Source organism: Ptychodera flava, chromosome 19, assembly GCF_041260155.1.
Source record: "Ptychodera flava strain L36383 chromosome 19, AS_Pfla_20210202, whole genome shotgun sequence".
Classification (NCBI taxonomy): Eukaryota; Metazoa; Hemichordata; class Enteropneusta; family Ptychoderidae; genus Ptychodera; species Ptychodera flava.
The window spans coordinates 9415443-9435057 of NC_091946.1; the positions used below are offsets into that span (position 1 = coordinate 9415443).

The 19615-nt window shown below is 38.1% G+C and overlaps 2 protein-coding genes across 5 annotated transcripts in view; one reads left to right on the forward strand and one right to left on the reverse strand.

Moving 5' to 3' along the window:
- Window positions 1-3151, forward strand: LOC139118494 (uncharacterized). Its single transcript, XM_070681787.1, has 4 exons — window positions 1-1152; window positions 1545-1592; window positions 1979-2065; window positions 2682-3151. The coding sequence occupies exons 1-4, from the start codon at window positions 603-605 to the stop codon at window positions 3149-3151; spliced, it is 1155 nt and encodes a 384-aa protein (XP_070537888.1). The 5' UTR covers window positions 1-602.
- LOC139118492 (uncharacterized) overlaps window positions 1848-19615 on the reverse strand; it is a 26286-nt gene continuing 8518 nt past the window's right edge. For 3 of the 4 annotated variants that reach the window (XM_070681785.1, XM_070681784.1, XM_070681783.1), the window contains 5 exons: window positions 7690-8541; window positions 7277-7314; window positions 4193-4424; window positions 3788-3853; window positions 1848-3516 (listed from right to left, as the gene is read on the reverse strand). In XM_070681785.1, coding sequence (XP_070537886.1) covers window positions 3315-3516; window positions 3788-3853; window positions 4193-4424; window positions 7277-7314; window positions 7690-8541 — 1390 coding nt within the window. In that variant the 3' untranslated portion in view covers window positions 1848-3314. Of the gene's footprint in view, window positions 3517-3787; window positions 3854-4192; window positions 4425-7276; window positions 7315-7689; window positions 8542-13168; window positions 13321-19615 lie in introns of all 4 variants that reach the window. The other variant, XM_070681786.1, reaches the window with a different exon arrangement.

Below are 19615 nucleotides of genomic sequence, written 5' to 3' on the forward strand. Positions count from 1 at the left end.
TGTCGTTGCATGCGCGGCTGTTGTTGCATCTTGTAGTCTGAGCCATCAATTCATACGAATAAGTGTAACTTTTAGTTGCCATCGAACCCTATAAGGTTTTATTGTCGTCGTTTATGCGGGCAATGCGGACGAATATTTAGTTATGCATATTAATGAGAGAGAAACATGACGTCATTTGCGATCTGTGCCATTTTAGCAATATACTATCTTGTTTTCAAAAGAACAATGAAGTTAAAAGAAACCGCCTTTCAGTACCGCCCTTCTCATACTGATCTGCCGCTCGCGCTCGATTCGCGACCGGCGAGGAACCACACAGACGTGACCATAAAGCATAATTCACGGACTCCATGGTCCCGCGCGTGTGGACTGTCATGACTATGGAGGTGTGAAAATGTGACTTTTGATCGCGGCATCTGAGGGACCGAGATCGTAAACGTCGCAAGGAGATAATTGATATCAAAGTTCGGAAAGCGAAGGCAACATTGACACCTTCATGACAATGCTTGTTGTAAGGATATAAGGATGGAAGAAATTGCGTTGATCATTTCATTTTCCGATCATTCGTTCGTCTTATACGTCGCACGAACTATCGTCTTCTTACCATGGCAAGTCTTACCAAGAAGCAAGCAGACAGTTGGCTGATTTTGAAAAAGCAGATCGATATGTTTGTGAAGAAAACGAATCTTGAAGTGGCCGCAGTGATGACATTTTATGACAAAGTGTCATCTAAACGAAAATTTCTAGTGCACGGCACCGATGTACTGCAGCAGTCACTTGCGACGAACGTCGAGCACCTTGCTCTACCGCCAGTACCAGCAGCACCGTTCCCGCTTCACATTTCCCCAGCCCAGCCAGCTACAGATGCGTCTAATGCAGCACCAAACCTTCCCGATATAAGAGAAACACCACAGGGTTGCCTTACAAAATTATCGTTTGCCGAACTACGTCACCTCATACCAACCATCGTAAAGAACAGCGTCAGTCGCAACCAAGCATTGTGGGGGTCCCAAGAGAATGCGCCTGTATGGTGGCCAACTGATGTACCGTATCAGAATCCGTGTAAACGTCCGAAAGAAGTCACTGGGTGGACTGACCTCCTAAGAAGAGCAGCCAAGGCATGTTATGAGTACTACCAACAGCACGACTTGATGGGTAGGTGATTCAGATTTGTGGCAACATCGAAAAGTAACTTTGCTCGGAGACAACAAATATTGCGAAGCCCTACAAGTTCACTTATGATAGTATTTCTCAAAGCAGGCCTCCTCAAAGACATAACAAGTGCAATGTTTCAAAATTTCCATCCCTATCTTCCAGCGTCTAATCCGACCATATTCAGCCTTGTGAAATGTCAATTTTTACAAGTGTCACAAAAATTACTTAGAAAATACCGAACAGTAATTCATTAAAGAATTTTTTGGCAAGTGATGTATTATAGGCACCCAAAAAAATATAACAAATTCAGAATTTTCCCCGTGGATTTTATATGAGATGTATTTCAACTTGAATTCATATATACCTGGTAATTTTTTTCTGTTTCTACACAGGTGATCATCCAGATGACACACCATTGGAGATGGACCATATCACAAACAGTGAGTAAATCTACTTTCAGTTACAGTTGTTTAACTTGTCGATGATCAACAAGCTGTTTCCAAGTTATTTGCTTCCAAGCTGGCGCAACAGTGTAGTACACATAAAAAAAGTATTTATGCATCTTGATCAGGAATGGTACTCATTTTATTGCAAAACTCCACACATCCAACTGATGTGGCTTTCACTTTTGTTTTGATAATCTGCCAAAAGTTCCCAGTGTTACTGTTTGGTACAAAAAACACACAACCACAATATTAGAGTAACAATTTAATTTACTTTATTCTTGATTTCATTTGTCATAAAGGTTGTATGTAATGTATAGTTGTAACTTCAAAACAAAATATAAGCTTGTATAAAAGAAACTTAACAATATGAACTTCCACAGGTAACGCACAAGAAGACGCCATTTCTGAAATACCAGCCCTGCAGCAACTAGTGCAACATTACTCCACACTGAATGAAACAGATCTTGGTAAGTACATTGTGTCTTTCAAAAACTTCAAGGATTTCTTTAACACTATTCCAGTATTTGTTTTAGTGAGATCAGTAAGAAACTAATTTTGCTAGCAGAATAATTAGGAAAATTAAGTCCTTAAAAAACATTTACAATCAAATAATCTGTACTCAAAACCATATAATTGGTTATTTACCAGAAAAGCTTAGACTTGCTTGTGTACACTATTCATAGCTGTACAATAAATCAGAACATCGATTGTATTCCTAATGTCACTGGGCTCAGACGTTTTTAGTTGATTCTATTTGCAATCATGTAGATTAGACGAAGAAAGATCAACAAAACAAGTTCATAGCTGCTACTGCCAAGACATTCACTTGACAACATTTTAACAAAAGCATAATTCATTAGGTATAGCATAAAACAATTCCATTTCAATATGACTTCTTTGAAATCTACAGAGCCGTGTACAATAGCATAAAATTGACAGTGTAGCTATGTGAAATCTTCTTTTGCATTTGTTTTGAAATTTTAACAGGAATCTAAAATACATTCATATACAAAGATGCTACAGCAATATCCTTCTGCAATGAACCATATAACATACATACTTTATGTGTTCTTTTTTCCGCAGAACTTTTAAACATACAATCTACACCAGAAATGCTACATGTTCAGCCATCAACAATGTCACTGTCATCGATACCACATCTGGAAGAAAGCACCATCAATACTGACGGCTCGCTATCGTTTGATCAAGAAGCCTCTGTGCAAGGGACAACTCAGTCTGACCAGTCCTTCCCCTACGGCTTTGAAGAGATGCAGCAAGTAGAAACCTCCCAGTCCCCATCCTCACAAGACGGCTTTGAAGATATGCAGCAAGTAGAAACCTCCCAGTCCCCATCCTCACAAGACGGCTTTGAAGATATGCAGCAAGTAGAAACCTCCCAGTCCCCATCCTCACAAGACGGCTTTGAAGAGATGCAGCAAGTAGAAACCTCCCAGTCACCATCCTCACAAGTCACCAGAAGAAGTCAGAGAAAATCCAAGAAAACAGCAAGAGCTCAAGATTATGTCATGCAAGTTAAACGTCGAAGAAGATAGAAATTATCTCAATGGTTTAGTAAACTTTTCAAAGCACTTTTCAAACCCTCTGTACTTCTTTGGTACAAAAGAACAATTTGCTTGGTTCTTGTTTCACTTTGCGTTCTGTAATTCTTTGGTATAAAAGATTTCGCTTGTTTCTTGTTTTGTAAATCTTTTCTTTTCATGGCAGAGAGTCTTTGACATTCTTGTTGGCCAGACAAAGAAAGAGAGCTGCATGAAAAATGAAATTATCAGGAAGCATGTACGATAATTGTGCCTTAATTCTTGATATTGATGCATTTGTTTGTTCACAGATTTGGCTGTTCAGTTTCATTATTTCTTTGTTCGACTTGTATGTATCCATGTTGTATCCTGATGAGCATCTGTTGAAAACAAAACGACAAAAATTCTGTTAAACCATTACCAGTACAGTAAAGACTAAAGAGCTAGTTTATCTAAACTTTGAACATCAATAATTAAATGTCTTTATATGATTTGTTCTGTAATTTTTTACACAAGTTTACAAGTTTATTTGTAACATTGGATATCATTGCTTTTCCTGTAATCACAATACCAGTAAATCAACAAACCTGCAAGCAAGATATTTGTATTTGTTATTATTTTGTTCATGAAATAAAAATATTTTAAACTTACCCTGTGTGATTACACCAATGCAGTCTATCCACTAAGAACATTGTGTGCTTGAAGAAGTCTGGTTCTCTGCAAAGTGAATGTTAGAAACAGATTACAATAAAACATTCATGTAAAACATGGTCATTACAGTAATCTATACAATGAATAAAATCCGACGAAATGAAGCTGTTTGACAAGTTTTTTTCACATAGCACGTATGCTATATGTCAGTTGAAGTGACAACCTCTTATGCATAAGGGGCTTGTGTATAGCAAGGTATTACAGAATTTCACTGACTTGACCCGATAAATAACATGGATGTTCTCTTCAAGCAGCAAAGTAAATCAATTGATTCATCAGGATTAGTCTTAATAGGGATGTTTCTCATGCTTTCCTCAAACTATCAATATCTACACAGATACTTACCTATTCAAGCAGTACTGATGAAGTTTACAAGCATTATCATAAATGATGATTTTTGGTGCTGTCTGAAACCGTTGTCTGATGATCTTGAAAGGGAGAGCTGGCGATTCATGGTGTTTCATAACTTGGAATCCAAGGCACACTTTGTGTTTACAATACATTGTGAAAATGCCAGGAGAGAGAGAGGGGTGTCCCTTGTAGAACTTATTGCAGGTATCCAGGCCCCTACAAGCACGAGTCTCTTCTCTACCGAAATTTTAGGCCTCCCGCAAAACTGTTACTGCAATTTGCCGCAAGCTTTGCAGTAAATTTGCAGCAACCTATTTGCTGCAAATATGCGGGTGGTTCATTTTTCAGATGCAAATTAGGTTTCTTGTGAACTTGCTGCAAATATGCAGCAAACTCCCTGCCGCAACGTTGCTGCAAACTCTTTGCAGCAAATTTGCGGCACAATCCTTGCAGCAAACTTGCGGCAAATTAATTTGAATATTACTGAAAATAATACAGCAATTTATTTTGCATTTGCTGCAAATTACACAATACAAAATTTCCTTCAAAAGTTGGTATAATTCCACAACAGTCAGCTCTGGAATAAACTTTTACCAATTTCAGTTATAGTAAGAAAACTAAATACATTATAATAGACAAGAGATACTGAAAACCAAAGAAGTAACACAATTAAGTGACAGCAAAATTTCTTGTATTGTACCACAAGTTTCAAAATTTTATCTTCTCCAAAAATATAAGTTCAGTTCAGATATGTACACAGAAGTTGTAGAATCACTTGTGTAGACATGGCCAATGTCAGTGACATGGTTGAAAATGAAAATCGACAAATCTTATGGCAGACTGTGGACAGCACAAGATGTGTTTTATCCAACCACTGTGATCCAACTAAGCTCTGAATACCAGTTTCACGAGAAACAATGGTCAGCGCAAATAAAGTTATTATAAATAAAAAGACGACAGAGAAAAAAAGGTTAAATTCAATTGTGGTACAATTTATTTTATATGCCATGTTCATTTCATGCCAAATAAGTGTCATGATCATGTCAAGATTTTCTTTTGACTTGAGAAGTTTCATGTAACATTTACATTACTGTCAAAGGCTGCGATTTGGCTTTCTGTTCTCTGAATTTCTTGTCCCCTTTAGTGTACGTGTACCAGCAATGGATTCTGAAAAATATAAATCGTTCAGGGAAGAGTGTAAGTCTTTACCGTTTGACCAAACATTGTAAATTTCATGAAAGAAATAGATAAATATTTGAAAATGAGATATAATCAAGTTGACAAATTGAAGCAGAAAATGCATAAATATTCATGATCGAACTGTCCGACAGCGGACAACTCGCCGTATGCTATGTTGTTCACATACACGACGGCGACAATCTGCAAAAATCTCAGCACTTACTGTAAGTAACTGTTGTGAAACGAAAGTGAATTCAGTATGAATCAGTACTCAACAAAAATTTATCTTTCGGTAAACATTGCAATACAACGATTACAGAACAATAAAAGCGATGTACAACGAACGGTACATTGACTTACATTTGTAAACGATTCCCGGTTGCAGGTCTGTCCGTGCTGTGTGTAAATACCGTACTCAGAAAATATTGTCGGCATCTTTACTGACGCTCGCGTTCACAAATTTAGAACTCCGCCTGTCCCTGGTACTGTATACACGTTTTTGCAACTATGTGATATCATTTGGCTGGCGATTCCATAGAAAGATCACGAAATTGTCCACTAGATAACTCCCTGATCACAAGTACGCAGCTGACACTGGCCGATGTTACTAAAATCTAACTTCGCGCCGATCAAGCCTCATGACGATAACGGAAGTGCGATCTATAAATCATTACGCGATTGATAATGTACTTCCGTTTTTAAATGCTGAAATTGACTCTACATCTGCAACATCCGTTATATTTCATACTTAATATAGCATTTAATTTATTAGTTTAATGAAAATGGTTATTTTTATCATAGAAAGACTAAAAAGAGAGTAAAATTCTTTCAGCACGAAAAATCATGATCAATATCAATGCGTGACTGACCTTGATGAACCGTGACCGGAGAGTGTAAACATGTCGGCTGCTCGCAGCTGATACACACGACGTGTTGGACATTGGCGAAGTAGCGCGTTGAATTTTCGTACAGCGACTCGGGATGGAGTGTAATCCTAAACCACAAATTTGTGCTCGACAAATAACTCTAACGCTGAAAACCTTTTACCTCGACCTATGTTATCAGAAGGCGAGATTTTGTTAGCGGCATCGATGGGACACGGACTGTAAGCTGCAGTGCAGTGCATTGTACGTACCGTATACTATATTGATGCCTAGGCTATGGCTTGGAGCACAGCCACTACTCTGCTTGGAGGTAGTAGCGGGTCCTTGCTTTAAACCAAACATTAGGTACAGATTTGCAGTAACAAAAGTCTACGACGTGTCCTTACAGACCATCATCAGACGCACATTTCGTTCCAAACTGATTGCATTTTGGTATCATTCGCAGAAAATACAGTGTGTTAAACTTGCAAGACAGACAAGTCCCTGTTTTAAAAATTTGTTTCCCTAAAAATTCAGTTTTCGATCCAACCATAATTTACCCAACCGGATTGTCAAAGGTTACTTTTATTACATTATGTCACTACAGTATATACTATAGATGCACTCTTATATCCATGCAATGCTTTTACCAGTTATTATAATTGAAAAAGTGGATTGTCTGTTATGAAATAAATGAACATAAAATATAAATGAAAGATCAATTTTGTGTTGCTTACATATGACTGGTCACGAAGTGCAACTGTACACAGTGTGTAGCGTGTACTCCCTGGCAATGAAATAGTGGGCAATATGTCAATCATGTGTTGCTGCATATTTGCAGCAATATACTTGTTTGCCGCAAATTTGCAGCAACTTAATTGTTTACCGCAAATTTGCTGCAAAATGATTTAAGGGTTTGCAGGAGGGTCACAGCTAGCTGCAAACTTCTGCAACTCCTTCCTGCAAGCTATATGCTTGCTGCATATTTGCAGCAAACTTGCGGCAAATTTGCAGTAGAAATAATTTTCGGTAAGGGGAGTCTCTTCTCTACAGTCGAATTTATAATTTCCAGCTCTGAAATGAAAGAGGATATATGATAGTCAATGGCAAAAGAAATGTGAAAAAAGCCAGTCAAGTTTATAGACTAGAAGTTAAAATTTACAAATGGTTAAAATCTTAATATCAAGCTAAATCTAACATTTAAAAAAAGATTTTAAATGATATGTGCGACTTCTCTTTAAACTACTGCAAATACAAATTTAAATATTCAACAGCAAGCCATTGTATCTCTGAAGAAGCACATCAGGAACAAAACATTGAAAATTATATAATTTTTTAGGTCAGTTTTGTTTTAAAGGTCACAGTGTACAGTGTTTTTTGTTCAGAAAGTGACAAAGGGAATGGACTTTAACAATTCTTACTTAAAATCTTATTAAAATCTGGACTTACCCATGAATTTTTGGCATGTTAGGAAAAAAATCTAATGTCTTGAACAAGTCTCCCTGGTTTGGTTGGAGGTATTGGTTACTGACTTCTGTCATAGGTGCTGGTACTTTACATCGCTTCAAAATATCTTTAAGCAGGTACCTGACATCAAGTGGTAGGCTTCCATTGCTTGATACTGCCTCAATAAAGTCACTGATAAGTGGAGCATGTTGTGTTATTACTTGTAATTTGTCACGATGCTGGCTGTGGAATAAATTAAGTCCTTTGATGACCACTTCTTTCAGTATGTGCCGAGTTCTGACCTCATCGGTGCTCTGAAGTAATGAAGAAGATGGCGAATTTCGAGCAAGATCTTGTAGGAAGCTACGATAATTTGGTGGTGCCAGGAGATCTGTTCCATTGTTGCTAATCCGCTGGATTACATCAGTCAAAGATGAAAGATGGCTGTGTTTCTGTAGAAGTGTGATAAGTTGTCTGTATTGTTCAGAGGTCAAGGAAACAGGAGGTAGATTGGTTTGGTATTTGTAGTGTGGATTCAGTCCTGCAAACTGGAGTAGAAGTTTCCTTGCCTGTGGGCTTGGAATAAATACCCTGTCTACATGTTTGGTTCCAATGATAGGTGGTAAGTGGGTCGCTTCATCATCCTCATTGAAGTGCTGCAGTAGCTCCTTCTGCAAACCAATACCAGTACCATCACACACGACAGTGTCTGGATGTGTCCCACAGATGTTGCAGTAAAAGGCTTCTCTGAAGTCCAAGTCCAAAAGCCTGACAAACCCATTCCATGCCAACCGCAGTTTATGTAACGGCAAATGTGAAGTGGTTGACAATGTTGAGTGCTTCTTTACATATGCCCTGTAACATATCAACAACAATTAAATATAAATGTTTTTAATTAAAACCATAGTGTACGATATCATGGTTGTTGAGGTTGAAGAGCAAATCCTCCTTTCCATCATAAAACAGACGACAAGTACACTGGCCATTACTTGGTCTATAGCAAACTGGAAGAACAATTAACATTAAACCTTTAGAGTAAGTCTCATCAGTGCAAGTACAGATAAACAGTTGACATCTATTTTAACTACATTCTATGTTGACATACGGAACATTCCCGAAATGTTAGTAAATATCAAAATAACAAGAGTCAGCTGCTATTTGGATTTGGTATAATGCCAACAATATTGTGAAATACAAGTTATCAGTGATGACACAGTCTCCACTTTGTGGAATGACATTGATGCAACTTGCATCTGCTCAGTGACTTGCAAAATAAAGTTATCTGAGCAGCTTTCAATGAATGACTGATCTCTGCACATTAATGCCATAGTAATTTATCGTGGTTCACAATTGTAAGAATAGTGGTTCAAAGCATGAAGAAAATTGCAACAAAAATTGAAACAAAATGACTGTTTCGCGACCATATTCTATTTACCATAGTTTGGAAAAATTTGAGTTACCGTTCAAAATGATGAAAAGCTTGCAAGAAAATAGCCATCTGGTGGCCATATTGTATTGTATCGTAAAATAAATCAAAATGCGTAAGCATGAAATACCACTGTATCTTTGTGCAAAGTTCAATAAAAATTGGTTCAGGGATCTTTGAATTATGCTTCAAAGAAATGAAAGATTGCAACAAAATGGCCATCTGGCAGCCATTACTGGATCGTATCGCAAAATAAATTGACGTTCATATGTATGCTATAGTGCACTGTCTGTTTGCCAAGTTTGAACAAAATTGGTCTAGAGTTATCTGAGAACGGCTGTGGACAAACAGACGGAGCCCAATCCCCTGTGTGCGTTCCTAACACACAGCGTACACTGCGTACGTACGCAGGGCTAGCGAGAGAGTTGCCGACATCGACGGTTATTTACGAAAAAAGAATAAAAGACTGGCATTTTTGGAAGCGATCGAGTAGCTGAGGTAGGCAGGGATACGACTTGGGCCCAAGAACGCTGAATTTCGGCAGTAATTTGGCTTTTTACGTCAAGTCCAAAATGGATTTGAAGTCACCAACTCTACGTACGGGTCTTTGCAGGGCTGTGGTGAGCGGGGCTATTAGCTGTAGCGGAACACACAGCATCGTACGCAGGGCTAATACGTTCTCTACCTAGCCTCATGGCATGGAAGTGCTGATGAATAATAACTTTGGGTCAAAGGTATTGAAGTGTCCAATCAGGTTCGTGCACAGAGTCCAAGGCCATGACCTACTTCATGTACTTCTGCACTGTTTTGATTTTGCTTCGCCAAGAAACGTATTCGTCATTGTCCATAGAAGTATGTTTGCTCTCCTATGAGGTTGTTTCCCTTACAAAAATATCCTATACCAGTCCTATAGGGTAGAGGCATGTAGGGTCTTATAGGACATCAGGCAGTAGTAGTCTTACAGGATTTTGGAACGCAGTCTTACAGGGAACCCTATAGGGAGCCCTATAGGGGTCTTATAGGAACCCTATAGTGGTCTTATAGGGAGCCGTATAGGGGTCTTGTAGGCAGCCCTATATAGGGGGTCTTATAGGGAACCCTATAGGGGGTCTTGTAGGGAGCCCTATAGGGTACAGAATATGCTTTACATATTGTTACAGTGTTGTCCTTAGAAGCCGGGTGCCGGGTAAATAACCCGGCTGTTTTGCATTTTTTCCCGGCTACTTTTAACGTAATTAGATTCGGGATTGCACTAGCACTGCCAGCTGCGGCACACGTACGATTAGCAGTTTCGCGACCCCTTTCTACGCATGGAACTGCACAAACAAAAAACAGTTTCTAAATCCCCATTTGTGGCTTTTTGAGCCCGATCTTTTATTGTTAAATAGTGTGATTGGCTGATGGACGCGCCTATGGTGTTGCCTTTGTTACGAGCAGTGTAATTGGTTTGACTAGTATGAAGGTCATCTTAGGTCATTTTTAACGATGGCGTCAAAAGAAATGTGGCGTCGGCCACTAGCACCTTTCCCGAAGAAAGCCCGTTCGAAAGGTATACTTGATTCCAACCATACATCTAGTTTATGTATGAAAAAGAGAAAACTTCAATTTCGCTGAATTTGTAAGAGAAAAGCGCCGAAAAGATGTGATTTTGATCGACGGTTCGAAGTTCATGAGACTGGCAAGCTAGTTAGTTAGCCGCGCCGCCGCACTGGCTGCCAACGTCACGACGAGTAAGCTTATGATCTTTCAACAAATCAAGTTATTCTCAGGGCAATAACGACGCATTTTCTAGATTAAATTTTAAAGAATGAGCTAGAACTGTTTTTTTAGAACCAACTGTTTATTTGAATGGGTATTTTATTTTCATTGATTATTTTTACGTACCAGAATCCACGGTCACACATGTATATGTGTGTTGCCGACCGTTGCCGACCGGCGCATCATCGTCACGGCTCACGGCTTCACCGTGGCGCTGATCCCCCGTTGTTTAAGACATCAGGACAATACGTCGTGGATTCCGGCATGGGTTCAATTTCACTTCGCTTCTCCATGTTGTCCATGTTGGGTAGCCCGATAGTGTCTTTCGATGGACCCTATGAATCATTTTTTTTTCACGGACTCGTGGAGCAAATTTGAAAGAAAATAGAGTTGTTTCCTTCTGCATATCTGCTTTGATCAAATTTGGGGACAGCGAGACGCGATGATCGTGCACGGTTGGCATTTATTAGTAATTTGTTGAAACATTTCTGTCAATCACTCACTTTGTGTCATAAGTTTCAGAAACTATGTGGTAATGAAGAATGGGAAATGAGCAATGAAATGAGCAGACTGCAGGTGTTAAATCTCCACTGCAAATAAGACCATAAGTGTGTCATAAATAATACGAACAAAACAAAATCATGTTTGTTTGTTTTGTTGTATTAAGTGAACCACGTCTAAGACACAACAACAAAAGTCCTGTTTCAGTCTCAGCTAAATGTCACCTCAGATGCCACCAGAGAACACCATTTCCACTCCAAAATTTCATTTTTCGCCTTGCCAGAGGGGGACACCCCCTCTCGCGCTCTCCCTCCTCGTTCGCTACGCTCACTCGCCGCTCGGTCGCTTCGCTCCCTCGCAGTCCACCCGTCTACTTTCTTAAATTACCCGGCTACTTTTAAATATAAGGACAACACTGATTGTTATCATACTTTCTAAGAGATTGAACTCGCACAAGGTAAACAAACTTCTGTAAAAGAGTGCAGAAATTTTGTTAAGTAAGGAATAACTCCTTCTGATTTTGCTATAGGTACCAATGCAATGAATAACTGCAAAACTCACAAAAAGTCAGTCAACTTACAAAACAAGTAATTATAAACATGTAGTTTATTTCTAAAGGAATTAAGATTAACAATCAATCAAAACAGAAATCAATGCATTACATACAGGGACTACAAAATATAAAGCACCTACACATATGAATGCAAGGCCTACCTTTGACTTGTCACCTCAGCCAAGTGCATTATTAACTGAATAGATGTGTATCTTAACTCACATAATTAAGAGGTCAGTTCAGTTGATGCTGCAATGTCGATTCTTACAGTTGTGACATATTAGTGAGCTCCCTTCTCCATAACACTGTTAGAATCTTGGTAATGGACCTTGGATCCTAATGTTCCATGCAATTTGGAGTTGAACTTTAGTACTTTACATTAACAAGAGCCATGCATGTTCACTGGTGCACTGCCTCAAGTGCAAATGAATAATGCGTGGCTGTACTATTATGTAATCAGCCCATTGTAAATGCAGGAAACTATTTACATAACAAAGCAAAGGCACAGGTCAGCTCACTTGACCTTGGATCTAACAAAGAGAGTCTTTGTCTGTGTACAGCCATGACATGTACAAACGGCAAAAGGAATATGGTATGTTCCTGGCATGTGTGTGTAAATAGAAATAGCTTTTGAGAAAGGGTATATGAGAATGTGTGAAATTCTACAGACTATTTTCGTAAGGGAATAATTATAATTATAAACATTACTCAAACATTACTTGTTCAGTTTTACAGTCCTAAAAGTCAGGCAGAATCATCTTGTAGGGTGTCCTATAGGGCACAAATATGAGCCTATAGGACTAGTACGAACCCATAAGACATGACACATAAATCCTACAGCACAGGCGTTGTCCTATAGGACGAGTGCTATAGGATGGAGGTAGCCCTATAGGACTCCTGCAGGGATCCTTGGGTCCTACAGGGATCCTGTAGGACTTTTTTGTAAGGGTTGTGAAACAAATTCCGGGATAGGCCTTGGAATGCATACGATCGGCATCGCGGCAGTGCATGTAGCTAGCCCTAGGAGTATGGCGAGAGTGTCCGGCTTTGGCTACGCCGCCTCCCACCTCCGGTAGGCGGCGTAGCCGCCGGCGTAGCCAAAGCCGGACACTGTCGCCATACTCGTAGGGCTATGCATGTAGCGTACCATGCTTGTGTAACTGCCGAGCTCAACGTGCATTCACGGTTGATACTCGTGTACAATCATGATGTGTTCAATTCTGATGAAGATTCATAAGTCTTACTTTTGCAGTCTTTTTTCCGTACGATAATCCCGACAATACGTGTTACTGTTAGACGAGGTGGCCATTTTATGATAAGTTTCAATACTGCACAGCTACATAGCGTCACTATCGTGTGATCGAGGTACAGCGTTGTTGAACGGGATACAGAAACTCTGCAGAGGGAGAAACGATCGTTGACATGAACAGTCAATGTACTTCAGCACGTAGTCCGCAGATAGCGGATCGAGAAAATAAAAGTGTCCCAGTAAATAACGGAATATTTATGTACAATAACTCGATATTAATCAAATTTCCAGCTCATCGCAAAAAAATGTATTGCAAAGATTAATTTGTCACTGACAAATACTGCACTGTATGGAAAAACAGTCTGTAGAATAGTTCAACTTCAAGTGGTATTACCCGAGACAAACACTTGTTTTGTCAATTTTGATTTCATTTCATAAACTTCATACTTCATCGAGTATCGTGTATTTCAGCCTTTGTGAAGCCATTTTATTGATATTTTCAATTTTTGTCTTGGCTTTGTTGTGGAACATGTTGAATCGTCTCCGTGGACATGTAGCAAAAGTGTGACGGGGTCGAAGTGACTTGGGTACCTGGGGCCGACCAAAACCAGTGTGAATTACTGGGGTCAAAGCGGACAGCGGCCGGGATGACGTGTTCCCCAAGCGAGCTACCTTCAGAAGTCTGTTTCATCGCAAAAAACGTCAACTTTTAAAACCCGTCATTTATTTACTGATGTTATTCTCAGCATCACAAACATATACGCCTCTGCTATGTATCACAGCAAATAGTTATATTTGAGCGCCCCGTAAATGGGATCCTCGTTTTTTTGCGAACCTGGAAGTGTGTCTTGCTCAATGCATTTCCTACCCATAGCGAGGGAAACTGCCCGCGTTCCCATGCTCCCATGCACCCTTTTTCAATGCCAGTGCAACGCCATCTGTGCAAAATTTGTGGTGGTATGCTCCCGTGTGATGGAAAACCTCTCTTATTCTAACAATGACGTAGTTGACTTTGGACTTCGATTTCGTAAATGTGATGTCCATGCAGTGAGTTTGGGTTGGCGCGCTTATAATGCAATCTTCGCCCGCCTGCGGTCCGATATCCCGCATTTATTAGCGATATTTATCTGTTTTGACTTGACCAAAGTTGGCAAAACTTGCTATGTACATTAAAGATACTATGATACAAGATTATTGAAAGTCATTTGACATTTTTTTCAGCCAATTCCCAATATGCATATTTAATGAACCTTCCAAATTAGGGATATATACTGGCATTTACTTGATAAAATTTGGCGAAACATGCTGTGTACATTGATCATTATACCAGGTTATAACAGTATTGAAAGTCATTTTGCATTTCATGTCAGCTAATTCATAATTTGCATAAATAGCTAACAAGCTTTCACGGTTGGCATATAGAGCTTGAAGGACTTGACCAAAGGTAATTACACATGCTATATTGTGATACAATGACAGTACTCAAAGAAATTAATTATTTTTATTTCAGCTAATTACATATTTGAATACTTAATGACCTTTAGAATTGATCTGTGGTGAAATTCATTGTGTTGATCATAACACTTTAAATGTAGCAAAGCATGTAGCAAAGGTTCAAACTTGCACATAAATGCAATATATAATGAAACACGAGAGCATTTTCAGTTCATATCTGGTTATTCTTACCGTATCAGAATGAGCTACAATTGCAAGTCGTTTGGAATTGAATTTCGAGGACGTGTAGAATTTGATCGTTATGTTACCGTCGAAATCAGCTATCGAAACGCAGATGCAATAGAATGCTGAAAATTGTATCCTTATCATAAAAGGAGAGAACTTCGAAACATTAACTGGAAAACCCAGGCAACTGCATGGGTTCATTTATAGTACAATTGAGAATTCATAATGTGCATCTTCCAATTATGCAGAAAACTGTTCCCACCTCATGAGTAAATTACGTATCTCTCAATTTGTACTTTGTGAGCAGGAATTATATTATCTCCCTCCAAATGTGAAAACGTAAATCCACCTCATATTATGTAACAGTCACCTACAAGCTGACCTTGCATTTGGATCTGACTGCTCCTCTACAGTTGTGATAGAAGTGAAATGACTGTCAGCTTACCGTACTATGTAAACTTCAGGAAAAAAGATTTCTATTTGTCGTTTTGTTAACTTGTGAAAAATGCTCTGGCTTTACATTTTTCAATACAAATTCTGTGAACCACGTCATGATGAATTTGGAAAATAGTTATCTTGGTAGTATTAATAATCTTTCAGAGTGTGTATATGCAACACTATGAAAACTTACAGGGAAGGTTGGTAATATGCGCGGTTGTATGTGAAAACCTGACAAAACAAAATTGTGCATGTTACCATGGAAACTGCTAGCTGTACTGTAAATTCTTTCCACTGTTTAAAAAATCATACAGTAGGACTCTGAAAGTAAACTATGAGGCTGACACTTGAAGATATGCGGGTTTTTTTAAATTATCAAGGTTTAATGTTTCATGCATGATTTCAATTTTTTTCAGGAACAAGGAAACTCTGAGGACTTACAGGCAACCTCAAACAACAATTTACATGAAACAGCCAAACAGGATATACACTTATATTATACACGATATCATACATAAAACGCAAACGACCCAAATATGAACGATGTGTGGAGTTGCTTTCCCTTTACTACCTCAATGAATCAATGGATGACATGGGTAGGGGCCGAAGGTCACCCAAACCAAACCAGCGATACACCAATGAAGGGGTCACAAAGCCTGCGAAAGCTGGTAAGAAACGAAGTGCAAAAGGCCAAAGTAACACCATGAAGCCCAAGAAACAGTGTACAGAAGTCACCACTTCGCAAACACCTTTGAAAGAAATACAGCCACCACTAAGGATAGGCAGTGGCAGAATTCTGGAAACCGTGGTTTAGACATTGAAATAACAGGAGCAATAAAGGGTATGTATATTGAAACTTATTTATGTTCATAAAAAACAGCTGCTTTATTGATCAACAAAATTTGTATCAATCAGAGACAGTGTATGGTAGATCTAGACTAGGGACAAACTTTGTACACTTCTAATGCAATGTATGAATGTTATCAGGCTATAAGCTCAACTTTTTTCCAATTTAATCAAACCATGGCTTTAGTCAAGATGAACTTTCAAAAGTTGTTCCTTGTACTCTTGCAGTGGACAAATTTGTATTACTTATCACTTAAAGGGTCTCAATTTCTGTTGTTTCAGCTTTCATCCGCAAAAAATGCCAAACTGACAGACTCAGCATACCAAATTTCAACGATGTCATCAACGATGAATGTGCTCAAGCAAGACGACGCAGAAAGAGAAAAGCAGACAAATTGGTGAGCCGTAATTCAACCAATGAAAATTCCAGTAATTTGTAGATCTGTGGGACTTTTGAGGCTACTGTGTGTTCATTTCAGACAATTTGACTTCAATCATGACATGCTACCTCACTGGCACAAATATGTGCTTTGCTTAATTTAGTGTTCTTGTCTTCAATTTTATGCTGTCATTTTAATTTCTAGCTTATTTTGAGTCTTCAACTAAAGACAGAAGCACTCTATTATGTGTAGTATTCATTTTATTTTTTGATTTGCAAAGGTGATTTACATTGGGGATTCATACTGCCACAAATTTTTGAAAGTGCAGTACTTTGCATAGTTGACATGAAGATATATTTTTGTAGCTGACAATAATATGATTGTAAGAGGTGACCTTCAAAGAATCTGACTCTTAATACCAACCTACCGGTAATATAATTACTTCAGCCTAATGTTGATAACTGTATGACATTGATACTTAGAATTTTAAGTGTAAGTGTAATTTAAAAAAAACAATGTTATGGAATAGAGGCATTTCAAATTTTACCAGTAACACAGGAAAACATGCATGTAACAAATACCTCAATGATAGTAATTTTCATAATCAAGAGGGCTGCATAATTTTTAAATATTGGGCATTTTACATTCATAAAACAATTGTCGTTACCAAACTCATGTTTCAAAAGGAGACAAGTATGATTAAATAAGTACTGTTACCTTTCTTATTTACAGTAATTTTTACATTTCCATAATGAAATCAATGTAAACCTATCCTTCACTTTATAATGTACTGCATTCATACATATATATTTATCATGTGTAAAAGGAACGCATGTCAGGTTTTTTTCATATGGATTAGTTGGAACTGAATATCCTTCATTTTTTAGCACACTGTAAGGCTGGACAATTGACAAAAGTTATTTCAACTTGGAATATAAGCTTTGTCTCTCAGTTTTGTAGTGTTGTTCAATATTCCTTTTCATTTTAGCAATAAATACCGGGTATGGCTTAAACCATGGGAATTCAAAACATCTCTCCAAAACTTGATGGTATTTTTCGGTAACCTCCAAAAACATACAACTTTAACTTGTTCAAGTTTACCTGGCTATTAGTATGATTTTTGATGTCATCTGTTCAATGGGTGTCAAACACTGAATGTGAATGTTGATTTCTGATGCATCAAAGTTACACACACACATACACTACTGGTAACTTTTTAAACCAGAGGAAAAAAATAATTGCCTGCCCATCTGCGTGTACAAGGTGGTGAAATTTTTGTTACCTGCCTGATGGATACATGTAGCTGGAAAGTGCTTCAGATTTTTGGTTTGCTAAGATAAGAGGCAAGCTACACAGGGTATATGGTACATGAGATATAATTATCAGGGCAGGTGTTCTTTTACTTTGGTGGGCAACTTTTCAAAGTGAACTGGTAAGATATCAGATTGTAAATTTTTTCACAAACTTCCTACATTGTGTGAACTTGAATTTCTCAGACACTGAGGCATCAATGGCTCAAACAAGACTTCAAACAAAATTAAACCCGGTAAAAAGAACATGGCAAACAAAATTGTAAAATTTTAGATTATTTGTTTTGTGAAATTAAAAATTAGGTGATCGTGGCAAGTTCTGGAAAAAGCTTTAGGGTCTTTAGGTAAATATTTTCACTGAAACATTTTCAAATTCATTGTATATTACACAGGCACTGCTTACAGCTGTGTAAAAATTTAGGACAAGTATTTCCAAAATAACTCTTCACAGTTTAGTCTGAATCAAAAACTAACAGAAAATGAGACAACTCTTTGCAGTTTAAAATGTTGAAGACTTGTCTTAGAGATACACTGTACACTTGGAAATACGTGGGAAGGAATAAAATTGACTCAAAAATAAATTTCGATGAACTTTCTCACTGGTTCTGACTGTTGCCAGATATTTTCTTGTAGCTAAAGTCACCAAAGAACATTTTTTCAATAATTTCCTTGATATGTTAGTGTTCATGCAACAATAATACCTGCAAGCAAATCACTCACTGGCAAAACTTTCAACAACAAAAAAATTCTGTTCTGAAATTTACCACATTAGGACAAGTATTTACGCATAACATTTAGGGAAAGTGTTGTTGTCTAGGAACTGCCTGCTAACAGGCTTCTGTTAGATAAACATGGTACTAAGTGTTGCATTGTGTATCTCAGACACACAACACTGACTACACTATACTACACTTTGTGACCAAACAACTGACAACAATTGCAATGTATTACCCAGAGCAGGACACAGGTAAACAGAATTAGAGATTTTAATTGGTTTAAGAGTCATTCCTTGGCAGAATGCAGAATGACTGGACAAACCAAACTTGGGACAAAGTCCAAGAGTCTTTGCCTTTGAATGAATAGAAGCATATAAATGTGTAAAGATTGAAGTACAGACAGAAGCAATTTTTCTTTCTTTTACATGTACAAGCATGCAAATATTTTCACATTAACAGGGTCAAGTAGTCCGAGTCCTCAAGAATAAATAGGGATACTGGTGTGTATACTCGTAAAACAATCTTAAATAAAAATGAATTTTTATCTTACTAGCAAGTAAAAGTCTAATTTATGGCAAAATTTTTATTTTTCATTTGATAATTTTCTCCATCAAATATTTGAGTCCACCTATGTTTCATCTCAATTTCACTGAATGTCTGTATCCTAGATGATGACAATGTTATGATGACTGGCGTCCATTCGGCTTCAAAACCCAACTTTCCCTCAACTATTTCACCCCTATTTCCTTGTACATACATGAAGGTCCATCCACACTAATGATTATGTGTTCACCCCTGATTTCATGTAAACAAGTCCACAATTACCATTGATTACAATGGGTTTGGGCCAAACCATAGCAATGGAAGGGTAAACTGATAACATTGGGGATGTACCAAAGTCTGGTGGTGTAAAGGTTTAACCATATAACCATCATGGTTTGGCCTAAGTATGTCCACAGGCATGGGAGTTGAATATGTCAAAAATCAAAGAACACTTCAAACACTATTAACCAAAAATGTGTAATTGATGGAAAGCATTTCTAGGACTATTCATCTCAAAGGACACGCTGAG